Genomic DNA, 18,285 nt, shown 5'->3' with positions numbered 1-18,285 from the left:
AGTCATTCATACATTATATTATATATAACATTTGTGCTGTTTATCTGCAAAACCATAGAAAGAGACTGCAGAATTTGATTCCAAAAAATAAGTCAAATTTTACAATTACACGCTTCATATAATCCTACAAAGCAAAATAAGACAGAAAAGTGCAATTATTTTTCAATATCTTCATTTTGCATTATTTATGCATAGTGACTGTAAGTACTAAAAGTTCATTTATTTGGAGAAATATTTCAATTGTTTACTTCATTGCATTTATAAAACGCTAGTGATGAAACACATCACGGAAATGTGTCCACAGAGAGATGAAGTTTCATCGCAATTAAGTACCTGACGACACCTAAAGAGCAACTTTGCAAGAGTTGTTTCCTGATTTATCAACAAAAAAGTGAAAATCTAAATAAAACATTAAAAAACCTATGTAATTGGAATACGTTAAACTTATCTAAAGAATTTTCGTACAAACAATATGATCGGGATATCTTAATACGCTAGTTTTATCACTCGGCTTAACTTGTACAAGTACATGGGTGATTGAAAAAGCCGCCGAGTAATAGATAACCCGAAACAAAAATAGGTTTGACGTTGTTGATGATAAAAAACGATTCAAATCGACAATTACCGGCTAGCGCCTTGATGCGTGACCGTTCGAAGAGTCTTGAGGAAGAGTTGCCGCCATCGTATTCGTAGTCGTCCATGATCTCCTGGCCGGGCACCTGGGACGGATCCCAGCGCACCATCGATATGTCTGTCGTCATGATGAAGCCGTGATGAGCTGCTTACTGTAATCAAAAACAAAACACTGCGTTAAAATTTGATAACAAATTAAAAACAAATTGGAAGAAATCAGATAGAAACGCAATCAAATGTTTCAAAACTAAAGTGACAGCAACGTCGGATGACACTACGGCATCAAAAGTCCAAATAATAATAGAAGTAGTCACAAAATATAAAATAATAGTTAAATATAAGGAGAAAAATTGTCTTGCAACAAGTCAGCACCAATATATGTATGTACAAGAACCAGCCATGAATACAAAACATCCCCGTGAGGCCCAAATAAAAGAGAGAAGATCAAAATTCACTCATGCATCACATCGAATTATGAAAATAACGATGAGCGCAGGCTACCAGAGGTACAGCAGCAGCAACGATTTCATTAAGAAGTCGGATATCTCTTGGAATAAGAGCCATCCGATAAAGAACTTTGTGGGCAGGAAGTACAACCATCAAATGATGATGTCTACCTACGCATAATTACTAAGGACAACTGTTCCAGCAACGACAGGCACATGTATATCTAAATATATAGCTAGTATACTCCACAATATAACTATTGAACCAACAACTATACAACAGCCAGGCCATTTATTATGTTCATTCTTCTACTACCAAATAAAGTTTTATATTGTACAAAAAATAGATCCATTAAGTTGATGTGTCAACCACAATTTCGTCAAATTTTAGCATAAAACTTTCAATCAATAAAACTTACGTTTTACACGTTCATACTGCAACGTGAAAGCGCACTGTACTATATGAAAAATATTTTATGCTATCTATCTAAACACATATCTTAAGTATCAATATCTGAATGATAAGAAAAATATCACAGGATAGATTATAAATTCCCTGTAAAAAAAATCGAACCCACTATACTTTATCAATCTTTTTTGTAGACTATGAAAACAAATTTAATAACAATATAATATTACCAATTTTTTCTATGACTGTAATGCTTACAGTGGTATCTATTATACAATTGTTTATTAGCCTATGCTTCATCTGTATGCAATAACGCCACCAATACTAATATTTTCAAGCTCTAGATAATACAAAAAAAAAATCCTAAAAATAATTTATAACACACCCATGCATACTAACTTGAAAAAACTGTATGCCATAAATAATATTCCGTTAGTCACAGACATTACTAACAAACTAACCAGTAGATTCTATGACAGAATCAATAATAACCATACTAACACACTTGTGAAGAGTCTCGGTGATTACAACAAAATCTCTATACCCTTCAGGTACAAACACAGATTACCTTAACACAATCTGCTATAGATCGTCGACTTTAGATAGTCTTTAGTTAATATTATGTATTAGATATATTATGAGCATTTATGAGAATTGTAAATAGGTTTTTGAGCTCTTTTTCCTATTATGCTGTACATTAACATTAGAATAATAGATATAATACTATGATTACTAACAAAATTAAATTAAAATTGTAAAATAAAAAATGATCAGTAGATCAGTAGCTATTAAAATAGATATAAGATGTATTGTAAACATAATTTAGTAATAATAAAAAGCATTTAAAAATCAAATCAATACAATTGTCAAAACATAATCCACAGTTTGGATCATTTTTGCAAAACGAGTTTCAACTTAATACATCAGCTATTGACCAACCTTAATGCTACTGTGTATATATATTTACAGACTACTACAAATATTTAGAATGCGATTCATCCAATAAAAGAGTCTAGCGATAAGAGACGTCTTGTTGTATTACATTATAAAATGCCCGCACAGCAACAGACAACACTCGGTGAATCATTCATAAGGAGCCAGCTTCGGACCGTTCGATGAGATCGAATAGTAAAATATGTATGGAGTCCAGTTGTGGTTAAAGCGTGAGATGAAAAACTAAAATAGTCTAGTAAAAATAGCACCACTACTAATTCTCGGTCGGGAAATTTCAAGCATTCCAATAGTTGTTCACCAATATAGTGAACTAGCACCCAAACAGTTCCATATTGAGCGATGACATTTTCTTGCTAAATATATTTCATTACCATTTTCATTCTACATATAATAAACGATAGTAAGTGTATTTAATTGTAAAATGAGTCATAGAAGTTTAATGGACTGACTAGAGATGGCTCTACAAGCACATTCGTCTTGATTGGGAGCCATTTCCAAAAAAAGGTTTTGATTTCAATAGGTGCATTACTGTTAAATTTCCGACAAACGTGTCACGGCGAGGCTCAGGTTTAAAAAGACACAAGTGTCAGCTGTTTTATGGGCGCGGCTTGCGATAGCCGATATCTGAAATGTCCCTCAAATAAACCTGAAACTCGGTTGATTGCAGGTGCCATTAGTTGCACAAACAAAATTATGAATGTATATATGTATGTATGCTTGTACTTCCTTAAAGTAATGCAATAGAATGCACACAGAATACAGAAATGAAGAATAACGGCAACCACGCGTGATGTTCATATATACATGTGTATAATAATTCGTCAAAATTTTGTGTCATGGACAAAAGTTGGGATTACGACACGTGATGGATGTTCAGCCGCTGGCATATAACATAAACAACAGTCTTCTTGTAAACATGTGCGAGAATTCAAAACGAGACAGCATCAATAACACAGTTGATCGGAATCAATCAGGTGGTTCGGAATTGGACCAATTTAATCGAACGAATGGATCATTTCAATGGACTTTGAAATTAAACAATTTAGTTTGATGCAAATTTTTTCCACATTTCCACTATAAATTAGAATGAATGTAAAAAGGATTATCGTTAAAAGGTAAATATATTGTAGTTGACGTTTGACGTTCGGCACATCACGTCAAACAAAAACGGCACGATAATTAATCCAGACACCTGTGGAATCCAAACTTTGAAAATATTTTTAAAACAATAATCAAGGTAATTTGCAGTAGACAACAATATAACCGGCGGCGTGGACTAGTGGTTAGCATATTAGCTTTCGAACAGAGTGGTCACGGGTTAGAGTCCCCCTGCTGGCCAAACCTTGGTTTGTGACTCCAGATTGATCGTTTATTATCAAAGTTTGCCAATTTTTTTTGATTTTCATTGAAAAGGTTCTTGTAAATTGGCATTTCCTTTCTTATCTCTCTTGCTAATCTCAAGTTATTCAGCGTCTTGAGGTTCGCCAACTTGATTATAAAATGCTGCAAAAACTTCTCCATATACGTCACTGTGGATGTTTGTATGAATTCGCATTGTATAAAATGCTTATGTATGTATATTTATCTTATATATCTCTGTTTAAGTGCACTCGTCGCTTTGGAGCGATCTGTAAAGGCGAGTGTTCATGTTCTATGAAATAAATTCGATGCATTGAAGTTTTCACCATAGAGCAGCGGTTTCCAAACTGGGAGGCGCGCCTTCCAGGGGAGACTGTTTATTGATTATTCTGTCTATTGTAGTGTTCAGTATTTTGTTTTAAATAAAGGTTTAGTATTTAAAACGTGTCTATATTATTATATCTATTAAAAAATAAAAGGTAGGGAGGCGCGGACAAAAAAGGGAGGCGTAGTAGCATAAAGTTTGGAAACCGCTGCCATAGAGGGTAGACCTAGCCGAGATGATCCGAGTACACGTGTACATGCATATATGATACTTATGGTAAGAACACACTCAAAAGTGTGGCACGAAACGTGGTCGTGGCTTCGAGCTGTGATGGGCGTATCTTCATGTCATTTTAACAATTTTCATCTATATTTGTTCAAATATGGGAATCAACGTTATATACAATCAATACAAGGATAAAATATCACCGAAAACAATATTGGGGGTGAGTGAGAGGGGGGGGGGGAGGGACGGTATAGATTAGGCGTGCTAGTGTTTTATTTGCATGTACAAAATTTAAATATATATTTTACCATGATGCCATTACAGGTTAGGGCGAAAACACACAGCACGGAAGGTGGCACGTGAAACGTGGAAAAGTTCTCCTACATTTCTTCAAATATGGAATACACCGTTATCGATCACTGTCAAGCAAGCAAGCATACAAGGATACAATTTTACATAACAAAACCGGTAAAATTGAATTTTACCGAAATCCAGTGAGTCATTTAGGGACGGTACGTGTTGGGCGTTTCATGAATATGTGCAAGGCACGGCCCATTTTTTTCGCACGTTTAAAACTATCTAAAAAAAAACCATGTGCTACGTTCATCGCTGTGTGTTTTGCCCTTAATCCTGAAGACATGCAACACCATGGAATTAAACTTGTACATATATTAATTTTGAATCATATTCAAGTAGTGGTGTCAAATAGTAGATAGGATGGTTTTTGCTAATTCAATGAGGAACCGTTTCAACAATGAAATCTGATAAAATGGCAAGCAAATCGAATCGGAGTCGCAAATATTCAAGTCTGACCTGCATAAATACTCCGAATAAATTATTTTTAATCGAATTCAACCCAGGGCTCAAGCCCGGGAACATTTCGGTGGTTAGCATTAACACAACCAGCGAGCTATACCTCTGGTTATTCATCACTGCCATCTCCTTGTCCGGTAAAGATAGACATGAACGATAATCGTCATACTTTTTTACATTCGTAACCCATTTGAAAAAAAAAATTGTCGATCGTTGTCTGTTTGTGCTCTATTATGAAATCATTAAATTTTATGTTGGTTGCCAATTCCTTTTGAAGGGTGCCGCTCGAAATGACAACACGTACTACCCAACGACATTTAAACGTGTATAAAATAAATTTTGCAAAAAATTGACAATAGTTCCATCAGAGATGTGCAAGTTTTCAAGTTCAATGCACTTTAGAGCTTGAAAGACTATTGTCGGTCACGGGAAACCAACTGTCAATAATGCGTTGTATCCCTTCACGCCAGCACGCTTCTCTATTTCGATACGGTTGGGAAAAAAAAACCAACGAAAATACACAAACTCCAGTCCCACTCTGTTACTATAATACAACTGTGAGTAATCTCTCAACAAATATAACAAAAACGAAAAGTCTCACAATAGAAACGTTTTAAATGCGAGGATATATAATTACTCGACCGCAAAAGCCGCATTTATAATTCGCGGTTAAAATGATTAATTCTGTTAGAGACGCGTGCATTATATGCGAGAGATTCCCTTGACGTGAGTCACTGGCACGCAAGAGTCGAATTGAATTGAAGATGAGCTAGTTTTTGGGGGAAAAAAACGCACAATGCGTGACGTTATAGTACGTGTGGATACGTTCCAATGAACGATTAGACGAAAAATGTACAATCCTAAAATATTCCGAGAAATCCAATATGAACTAACGTGAATGAAGTACTTACATCAAGATAGAGTGCAAAAGGTTAACCGCTGAAGCTGTCCAATTAATCAATTAGCAAGATAGCACATCTAAATAATTCTAAATGAACGAGTGCCTATCTTATTATCTGCAAAGAGTACAAGATGAAGTCTATACACAATGCTGGGTATTAAGGCAAGCTTCATAGGCATGTCATTATGTACTTAATTTAAAATTTTTCCACAAACTACTTATTTTTTTTTAAATGGAAATTCCTACCAAACCTATCTTTAATATTTCTATTATACATATAACTTACAGTGAAATAAATCAAATGACAGAATTAATTAAAAAAATATATTTATTAAAAATGAAGTTTAACTTTTTCAAACATGTTGTCATTTACAGGCATTTGCCATCCACTTCTGGATAAAGGTTTTTCCAACATACTTCCATTCGTTTCTGTCTTAGGCAACTCTTATCCATCTCACCCCACACATTTTTGTAATTACATCCACTCATTTCCCTTGTGGCCTTCCTTGAACCCCTTTGCATTATCTCGGGTACCATTCGAACACTTCTTTCGTCCATCTATTGTCCGTTCTTCAAAAACTGTGACCCGCCTGTTGCTATGTAAATCTTTAACTATCTCAATTATATAACTAAAACGTAGGGAGGGTATGGGTTCAAGTCCCGACTACATACGCTGCTGGCGACATCTTGTAGTTATTAAAAACATACATCGACCGTCTCCTGCAAACATTTTTCGATTTTTCTAACTTAACTGCAGTGACGGATCTAATAAATCGGTATCCTCCCTCTCAGTTTTCTAGCAAATTCGATTTATTGGCATTTGTTGAATCTTATAAAATGATACCTACATATGTATGTATTTCTCGCAAATTCGCTGTGTATCAAAAAAAAAAAAACTGTTGATTGTAAATAGATATCTCTATTGTATGTCCAGTTATGTTTAAAGGTAGGTTAGTAGGAATTTCCATTTAAATAAAAATTGCCAGTACTTGTGTACAAAAATAATCTCACTACGTGTCGCCTAGTGATAATTTCTGTCATGACACATATGATGCATGTCGGCAATAAAATAAATAATTATCAACTATCCATGTCATACTTCTCACCCACATATTCCGTTCTCTATCTCTTCTCGTTATGCCGAACATAGAGCGCTCCATACTTCTTTGAGTACATTGGGCTTTAGGGCGTTCAATGCCTATTATCATTACTGGCAAGACACATTGATCCAAGATCTCTTTCTTCTTGGCATTTTAGATTTGAAAACAGCATTCATTCGCCCAAATGCACTAAATCTTAATTTCGCACGTCTCTTTATTATAAAAATACATTTCATACATATAAATATATATAAAAAATATCAAAAAAGTGAAAGAAAAAGTTTTTTTTTTTAAAGACAACTTTAAATCCGTTACAACGTCGTTAGATTCGGTGGTAGAATTTCGGCAAGAAATCAAAAAGATTAACCGCTAACAAAATTCACTGCCGTATAAGGTAACAAGAATTTGCTTTCGAGAAATCGATGAGCGAAAACCGAACTCGATACGAACCAGTAAGGCCGGTCAAATAATAAAAAAATAAAAAGATATACGTACATATTGTGACCACAAAATTGCACGAGCGTCAATAAAACGATTCGAAAACTCACATACGTAAGTATAATTATACGTACATATGTGTGTATTTCGAGAAGACAAATCCAATCAGGTGTGTGCGAAATTAAGCATAGGTGGAAAGATTCGCAATGCCAGTAAAAACACGTCATTCGCTACTGACGAAGGCCGATAGACAAGTTGTACAACCGCTGGTTGACATTAAAATTAAGGAAAAATGACACACTTGCCTGTCAACGTTCACATGGATTTTTGCGGCAAGTGTGCAATAAAAATTCCAGAATATTGAAAGTCATATTTAAACTTTTTTCAAAGACACCTTCCTTATTGCGAATCATGATATGAAATACGCCTTCATGAGAAAAATACAATGTACATACATAATAACAGTGACTGTAAATCAACGCGTGCCGGTCGAAAACTTCCTAAGGCTTAAAAAATAAAAAAATGGTTTATGTAAAAAGCTACTTGGAAGTTCGAACAAGTTCCTTCACTGATACCTTTTAAATCATATATATATTGACTAATTAACTAAAAAAAGTGAGATTTGGGGGTAACCCTGATATTATATATACATACATACATACGTTAGTATATATAGTGTGTAATTTGTTATTCTGCAATCTAGATAGTTTGACAGAATTAGACTAATTTGAAAGTAAATCTAACCGCACACTTCAAACCAAAACTCAATTACAAACTTCCTAGCAACTTCTGAAGCGTAAGAAACTTCCAAGTGAAATCAAAATACATAGACCATCATTACAAATGTACATTTTGATTATATTCAACGCCGACAGATAAATCCGTTTCGATGCGAAATCGAATGATTCGGTTTGTATTATATTATGGCACTCCATGCATAATTCAATCTTGTTTAAATTTCCATGTACAGCCAATTTTCCATATACGGAATTATTAATATTTGTTCGTAAATGGAACTATCTAGCACGGCTGTGTCGAATACATAATCGTTACGCAAACGCAACAGTCTTTCAATCTGTGGTGCGCGCCGTCTTTTAAATTTCACACATATCGATCCTCCGAACACTTGTGTACTATGTACATATTAGCAAACTTGCCAATTCCGGATATGTTCTATCCGGGACACAAATTGTCCCCGGAGAAAGAAAACCCACACACAAATATAATAATTGGTGATATGATTAGAATGACAGGTCATTTGGCAGAAAAAAAGATCCACTCTATCTAAGATGTGAACATAGACGTATGTATTTTCGGGAGAAAATGCGGGCTAAAGTCGGAGTGATAAAAAAAAAATTGTGCGTTTTAATAAGAACTTGACTTTATGGCGAATTTCGTCACCGCTGGGCAGACGGGAATTTGCAGGCATCGCTTACTATTTCGGAAAATGCTACTTAAAGATAGCTGGGCTTCCTCTCCTCAATGTTCATACATTTTGAAAAGAACATAGTTCATTTTATCCGCTTAGATCCCGAACGAACGAATTCTATGCAGACATGGGAGTCAGATTACTTTTCAAATATATTCTACTTGGTATTCCAATAAGATTTCAGTTCGATTATGCTGATATTTTGTGTTGACATCTATGTAAAACCAATATTAATGGAACGAAATTTCCAATACCGTGAATATGGAGTCACGACAAAACGCTCACGGACATTACACTCAACGACACAATGCGCACGACATTACGCTCACGCGATAAAAAAACCCACAGCCATTCACAGATAAAACAATTACGCGACAAAACGCTCACGCAACATAACGCTCATGGGCATAATATATTCAACGATAAAACGCGCACGGGAGAAAACGTTCACGCGACTAGCTTGAGATTAGATGCGGGTAGCATGGACGTGGGAACAGGTGATCCAACCGTTTTTGAACTTTGTGGACGCCCAATTAACTCATATTGTGTCAACCTTTGTAACGAAAAGTGGAAAAACGATTTTTTTGTATACCAATCTCAAAAAAAAAACAGTTATTTGCAGTTTTTAGTTTCATCATAGCGAGATACATGATACGATTTCGCATTTACATAATAAAAAATACAGCGATTGTGCATTTTCATACAGCATTGCCAATGATTCCCCCGCATGGGTAGATGCCTATTAAGTTGCAGATGTAAAAATTTACTCATAGGTAATTTTTTTTTTTTTTCATATAAGCCTTAATGCCATGACAGGTCAGCATAAATCTAAACCATCACTAACTGTATAAATATCCAAATACATATATTAATTATAAACCGCAAGCATATGCATGCTTACAACACACAGCCAATTCGCTAGAGGAAAAGGATGCTGAATTTATCGGAACCGTCGCAAAAATTAAATTAGATAAATTGGCTTAATATAACAGGAGACGGTCGATCTGGATTTAATAACTATCCAGATCTTTCCAACAGCGTTCGACGTAATCGTAATCGCAATGTGAATACCGTTGGCAGCCATACAATTACGTCAGCCAAAAAATTACATGTAAATAAAAAACACATTGAGAAGCGCAGACTTTTGGACGATGATCTCATATGTAGACAAACCACAGTGCAATACGACACATCTGCATAATTTTAATCGTTGATTCAGGCTGCTGCACGCGCCTTACAAACAGCGTCCGTAATTTTCAAAACAAACATCATCTATATCGTACAAATATTTAACGCAGATACTACTGCATGTGCTAAAGATGATCAAAATTAATTAACACAATTTTGACCTATCATTGAAAAAAAAATTATACCATTTAACCGCAATTGAACATCCCGATGTGCGAAGCACGCTCTGTTTCAACACTCTGCGACCCAATTTATTGCACAAAAATAATGGGTCATTATTTCCACGGAAAGGGTTCGGCCATTGCACGCACAATTTATGCACACTTTTATTATACATATACACTTTTGCAAATTGGGTCGAGCCGAGTTACATAAATAGACCGCGGCGCTTTACAATGAAAACGTCATGGCCGAAAAACGCGGGGTTTTCATCGTAAACGACAGATTTTATTTCAGGAATACAATCGACGATAAAAAACGTGTGAAACGATGAATAAAAAATACATACGTACATATGTACTGTATAATATACGTTTAAATTCATGAAATTGTTGTCAATTATAAAACGTACAATTGCTGTACAAAACGGTACAATTGCTGTAATGTCTCCATTGTACTGTTCAGGGAAGCAGTTGATGAATATTTAATGTCTATTTAACGATAAATCTTACACCTGTTTATTTTATTTTAGCTCGTTACTATCCATCAGATGTGGTGAAGATTAGCCCACTACTAGTAAGAACTGAATCGTACGGAATGGAAGCGCTCGTGGTTTCCAGCTATGATGGGCGTATCTTCATGTCATTGTTAATCCGTACGATCTTATTATTATATTTTGACAAATTTCTCCTACATTTCTTCAAATATGGGAATAACCGTTATCCAACACTGCCAAACCTGTCAATACAAGGATAAAATATAACCGAAAACTCTCCAGGGTGTGAGTTTAGCCCTAGATGCCGACATTATAGACAGCGTTTTATTTACATTTGCAAAACTAAAAAAAATTATGATTTGGCCACAACACTTCAATAGTTGGACCAAATTAGTGAATTAAAAACGTACATGATGAAATATAAAAGCTTGTACTATTAAGTTTATATGAGTTGAGAGTAAATAAGAGTGAAAAAAGTAACTATGTATTACTCCCGTTCAAGTCAGTTGCGAAGGGGCGGTAGAAAGCCGCGTTTGGATAGCTAGCCGTCATCACTTCGATCTGACACAAGATTCCGATGTAATCTTTAAAGATTACATCGGACATTAACGAACTCATTAATGAGTTCGTTAATGATTAAACACATCTAGCTTCATATCGGTAAAATATCAAAGCGATCTAAAGAGTGGAAGTGGTTGAAAATTAGATCACAAAATTTTGACGGGCAGATATTTCATGAAACTAACCGAGTGAAGCTAATAAAATGTTTTAAAAAAACCATGTGAAATGCAAAGGAGGTGTGAAAAACGCGTACCACTCTGTGTCTGCTACTTGTGAGTAAAATTTTGACCATCACAATTAATATATTTGCAAAAACGTCTATAATGTTAATATGGTTCAAATTTTGGACATGCGAGAGTTGGGTTCTTTTAGCAAAATTATATATTTCCATATAACCATATCATATTTTATTGATTTTATCAACATCGTAAATTTATTATATTTGTAACTGATAAGGAGACTAAGGGCGGAAACACACTGAATAGTACGGAATGTCACGTTCTTGGCTCCACGCTGTGACAGTGAGTGTTCCCCAAACCGAATTCGGGTGTCATTGCACGTGCAGAGTGCATATGTCTCTCCTACATTTCTTCAAATATGGGATTCACCGTTATCGATCACTTTCAAGTTAAGTAAGGATAAATACAAGGATAAAATATCGCCGAAAACACTCCAGGGGGTGATTTTTGGGACTATTTACCATGAATATGGACTAGAAGAGGTGGGTTTTTTTCACATGTTTTAAAGTATCTAAAAAAAACACATACCACGTCTCACTCTATGTATTTTCGCTTTTGGGCGTTGAGTTGGTGCTCGATAAATAACAATAGACCTCTCCACTACCGTACAAAGCAAGAAAGCAAAAAAAAATGGTTGACAATAGTGAACCATTTTTTGTGCATAAAGCTCGTCCGCACGCCGCCTTTTACTGATAAGACCGATTAAACAAGCTCGATCTTAGAAATCATAATTTGAAATTTCAAAAATGTATTTAAACAACGTGTCACGACGATGAATGCTACCGTTATTTTACTGATCCACCTGTTGCACCTGCATACGCCAATATATGATTATTAAACTATCAAAAAACATGCAAACCACACATTGCTAACTGAAATTCCACTCCACACAAAGTACGAACTGATACCTGCGAATTACATATCATGGCTGAAAAACATAGTTGATCGATCCGTAGAAAAACGAGCATGGAAAGTATTCTGATTCACCTACATGAAAATAAACAAGAGCATCCGCTTTGCTCACTGCAGTTTCATCCAACAGCATTCGCCAATAATAACCACCACCCGCACACAATTTCCGTGGGAAGTGCGAATCCATCAAAACCGAGGTCGGATCGAGAGATTACCCGGCTAATTAAGTACCCAGGTAAAGTAAAGATTATCGCTAGATGGGGGGGGGGTCGCCTTTGATACCTGATTAATCCGCCGAATTGAAGCGTGCCTTATGCGGCAAAATCAGCCGGATCGATATGGCCGAGAGTGGATGAATACCCCGAGCAAATAATAGTGGAGGACTCACGCAATACGCTGCCACGATAGCGATATCTTTTTTACTGCGGCTGGTCGGTTGCTAGGGGGATGACACTGTCCCACCGGCACTAAGAAACCCCACCTTGGGGTTGGTCCCACATTTTCCGAGGAAAATTCCGAGATATGTAAGAGTATCGACGCGCCTCGACGAATAGGTCAACAGGTGTTATCGCAAATTGAATCGAATCGCTTGAACGACCGTTGGATGCCGATCGCGTTTAAAGTGGGGCAAGTAGAAAGACCGGGAAAAAAATTGAACCAGCCGTATTATAAAAAGGCAAAGTGGCCAAATCTGAGAAAATATGTAGATTGCGACGATTGTGATTTTTTATTATAGAGCAGTAATATCTGGATGATCTATTGCACTAGATTCTAGTGCAATATAGTAGTTGGACAACCGTTTCTTCAACAAAAAGTTCTCTAAGACTGTATTCGTTATGGGGTGTTATATGTTGACTTCATTGATCTTTAAGACGGCTTTATTTATATACATAGTAGATTGTGCCGAAATCCTTTCTATTTTCTATTTAAAAATCCGAATCAATGTGCGAAAATTGTAGTAGATAAATAATGCAACATTACTGAAATTCAACATTAGAATAAACTATTCAGCATTGTTTTAAAAAGACTTCTCAAAACTTTCAAGGGTTTTGACTCTTTTACGGTTTAAGGTCTATTGATTGCACAGCACGTACTGGCACTTAACCAGCAATACAAAAAAGATTCTTTGGTACATTTAGTATGGACGAATTAATGTCTAACGTGGCGTAGACGTAACAGCATAGCCGACAAAATCTATTCATACTAAACAGCAGTACATGTACCGTAACATATCAAGCAAACCCGGGGAAAAATCATTGGCAACGGTGGAAATATTCACGCACGACGTTACGTAATAGTGGCGAGTGCACGCGTGTTAACGAAGGTGCACATGCGCATATGAATATTTTCGGAAACGTCATATTGTGACAATATTGAGTCGACGGTACGACGCAAGCAATATTTCACCATATCGTTGGGCTCTGTAACGTATATTTAAGACGATTTTGCCTTGCATTCAGTCAAAACACGTATGAACGTGCCGAAAACATGCAGTGCCGTGCCGAGCTGTTGACGTGCAGTGCTGGATAATAAGTAACAATGCAGCAAGTATCCCATTATTTATTATAATTTATGAATTTATTACTATAGTCAATCCCCTGTAGATGAAACTTAGGTAAAACGCACATACTGTCCTTTACACCCTATTTCGACCAATAGCATTTTGCGCGTACAATGTTCTACTGTGTGCACGAAATGCTATTGGTCTAAATGGATTGTAAAAGAGAGCATGTGCGTTTTACCTAAGTGTCATCCTACAGCGGATGAACTATGTACTTGGGTATGTAATTTGGGTTTGATCCTTTTTTTCGGAATTAAATCTATAATATTTATCGCAAAGCGTTGCATAACTACATATATGTAAAAGCCTTGGTTGATTTTATTTACAAAGAACCGCATGCGGCTCTCGATCCGACGGATACCGTTATAATTTATTATCGTCAGGACAAACTAACCAACATTTATATCAAACATTTAAAAATCAAAAAATAGTAGTAATCAATTTCAAAAAAGATAAACATGATAATAAATATAAAATTGTTTTTCACGCTCAATAAAAAACGCTTAGATAATAAAATACTACCGTGAAGAGAAAAGCATAAATAGCATATAACTTTAATCTATGTTTTTGATAATATTTCACAGATAGGTAAACACATTGCAGTAAAACAAGCACAATATAGTAGCAACTAAAAAAAATCTAGTGCAAAATAGCATCCAATTAACAAAAAACTGAATATACACACTGCAGCAGTATAATTAAAAGTCGACTCATTAGTATACAAAAACAAACAAAGAAAATCTGTCCCTAATTGTGTGCATACATAATAACTACCAAAAATAACCACGTTTAGTTAAAAAGCAGGAACGAGGTTAATGCATTCTTTTGAATTAATTTTTTTTTTCATCACAAAATGTATACGACCGCAAACTGCGTGCATAATATAAATATTTATTACTATGCGGTGAAAATGCGAACCAGCATAATTTTTTTAATGTGAAAGCGAGTGCTTTCCATACCTTTACATATGTATGTATATATATATATATATATATATATATATATATATATATATATATATATATATATATATATATATATATATATATATATATATATATATATATATATATATATATATATATATATATATATATATATATATATATATATATATATATATCCATATACGAACGCGGTTCCGCATGAAAGAACCAACCCACAAGAGCACTATTTTGACAACCGCAAACGCGTGAATTTCATAAAAGAAAACTTACTACATACATACGAGTTAGTTCCAATAAGCAAAACCAAGTCCATATAATACGTCGTCGATAAAACTTAAGAACCCTTAACTTGCAACCGGTGCTAATTTCGTGACCTTATTTCGCACGGTCTCTAACTAGAACTAATTTTCACACACACACAATCCTTGAAAATCAATATTGAACACTATTTTTCTTTTATTATAACAAATCTATGTACAAGAAGACCAAAAACGTGCAGACGCATGCGAAAATGCGCCGAATAGAAAAAAAAATCGATGAAAAACATATTAGCACACTTTTCGACAGCCGACGACTGCGGGAAAATTCATTCAACTTTTCATCAATCACTGTCGTCACCGTTCGATGGAAAAGGCGATTCGCGGATTTTCTTTGTACGACTCTGTCTATGTGTGTGTGTACTTCCGGTCGAATTTACGATGTCAAAATCGGACCGGGCCGGTCAATAATGTGCACTGTCACGCGTACCAGACCTTGTCGACGAACTGGATCACATTTTGGCAACGGCTCGACGACGATAAGGAGATGACGATCTGTAAGGGGGGTGAAATCGAGGGGCCGCGGTCGGAGGGCGATCGGACAGGGCGAGGGCCGCGATACGACTGCGGGCCGCGCAATCAGAAGATGATCTGCGCATGCTCCGTGCGTGGACCAGACGAGCTAACGAACCGACGCCCCAACAGGAACAAACTCCAAAACGTTACGCTTCCGTGTGACAGTTCTAGGTGAAAATAGACAGACGCACACACTTCGTGGAAATTCAAGTGGGAAAATTTTTCTCGGAAAAAAAATATTGACTTTGATTCATAACGTGAGAACTCATTGACGATTTGTAGCAGCGCGATTCAATGCCGTTTACCATGCACCCTTTTTTTTGATCTTTCGATTTTGGATCTTTGCCTTCCGATATTTGCTTTTTCGACCTTTTCACTTTCGGTGCCGTGAGGTAGACCCATTAAAAATGTATTGTAACGTACGCCGCGGATTAAGCGAATAGAATCCCAGAGACTGTGTGACCGTTCAAAGATTATCTGTAACGGATATCTGTTAACGGATTAACTAAATGCATACCGTGCGACTGGTATAAGTGGGTTTTAAGGATTAGCGACAAGCTAAGTGCATGAAACAATGATTGCACTTCTCATACCGTGGGAATACATATCCGAATACGTGACTATACAATAGGTAAACAGATTAGACGTCCTGAGAGATCTACCCCTTATAAGGCGGTACGTAGGCGATATCATGTCATTCTGGACTGAGCACTGGCAATACGTGTAACTCCTTAATCATCAATAAATGCTGTGAAACGACTGTTGGCCTTTTACTTGGATCCTCCACCCACCCCTACGCAACAGTATCTATAAGATTTTTTTTTGGTTTGTCATGGGGTATGGAATTATTTTTCCAGGGTCACTCGTAATGATAAGTAAAGCCCGGACCCTGAGGGGGCCGTCCATTGTTCAAATGTCGTAAATGCATTGTTAAAGGTTTGCCAAACCTTTTTTACAAAGCATTTACAACAAACGAACAATAGACGGCACGCTTCCGGTCCTACCTCTAATGATAAGTAATAAGAAATATTATTTTCCGAGGCATGAAAAAATAAAAAATAAATTGCGGCACCTGTCACATCACATGTTATCTACTCAATTTGTATTAATTTCGCAGTTTCACGCACGCGATTTACATATAAAAAAATGAAGTACATATGAAAATTTAATCGCTCAAATTTTTTCTCCAGCCAAAAATACATACAATTCTAAAATACGAAAAACTCTAAAATACGATTTTCATTAGTCTTGGTTGATTTGTAAAAATAGTGACTACCAAGATAACGGAAATTAGAGTATAATCATGATCATCATCATTTGCAATTATTCGCCATTCACTGCTGGATGAAAGCTTCTCCAACATACTTTCAAACGTCTCTGCTTTGGGCAACTCTAAGGGGCGAAAACACACGAATTCATTTAATTTAAATCTTAGTAGATTATAAAATCACTGCACATTTTTTTCTATTTAAGAAAAAAAATTAGCTGAAGACAAAATTATTTTACGAAAAGAAGGATATTTTATTTAATATAATTCACGTAGAATAAATACATTTAACTACAATATTCTGCACTTTCGTCGGATAAGTTGTAATTATCATGCATACTATTTGTGAAGGTCGGAATTAATAATCAATTTTCATAATCCTATGTTTAATTTTGTTATTGCCGTAAAAATTCTAAAGATGACAGTCATTACGACTGGTTGACCATGAAAATGAAATAATACAAAGTGTATGTCTATAAAAAATTTAAGTGCAACACTTTAAGTGCGAAATTTTCCCAGTCATTGACTGATTCGCGATTATATTTTGTAACTTTTAAACCGATTCATAACTTTCACGCGATTTTTTTCCAAATGTGAAAAAAAATATTTTAACCGTTTTTTCTCATTATTAGCGAACGAATTCAAATTGAATTATTCCTTTTATAACGTCAAAAACAAATCAAATAGTGCGATTACACGTGAATTTTTACATAAAAATGAAATCAAATTCAATTTTCGTTCCGACCACCTGATTTGTAGCTCAAAAATTGAAAAACGGATATCAAAATCGGCTTAACCTATCATATAAAATTAATTCGGACATATTTCTACGATCCACTCGAACAACTCCGAGCAAAAGTTAAACACTATCGAAACGATATGAATTACAAACGATACCTACTTAAAATTCAAAACAGATAATATCATACCGTTAAGTAGCTTAAATGATGTTCATGGAACAGAAAGTAAATAGCACACTATCCAATTATGTATATTGCAACTAGCATTACAAAATAAAAGTATTGTCATCGAATACGAATCATCCATGACTAAACGCTTCATTGGAATATGAACAAAAGGTTAGAATTGA

The 18,285-nt window shown here is 35.5% G+C and overlaps 1 protein-coding gene across 2 annotated transcripts in view; it reads right to left on the bottom strand.

Moving 5' to 3' along the window:
- beta-Spec (spectrin beta chain) overlaps window positions 1–18,285 on the bottom strand; it is a 62,283-nt gene that overhangs the window by 18,998 nt on the left and 25,000 nt on the right. For both annotated transcript variants that reach the window (XM_077426856.1, XM_077426855.1), the window contains exon 2: window positions 626–785. In XM_077426856.1, coding sequence (XP_077282982.1) covers window positions 626–761 — 136 coding nt within the window. In that variant the 5' untranslated portion in view covers window positions 762–785. The remainder of the gene's footprint in view (window positions 1–625; window positions 786–18,285) is intronic.

Source organism: Arctopsyche grandis, chromosome 3 (assembly GCF_051622035.1).
Source record: "Arctopsyche grandis isolate Sample6627 chromosome 3, ASM5162203v2, whole genome shotgun sequence".
In the NCBI taxonomy this organism is placed as follows: domain Eukaryota; kingdom Metazoa; phylum Arthropoda; class Insecta; order Trichoptera; family Hydropsychidae; genus Arctopsyche; species Arctopsyche grandis.
This window is presented reverse-complemented; position numbering and strand designations above follow the sequence as displayed.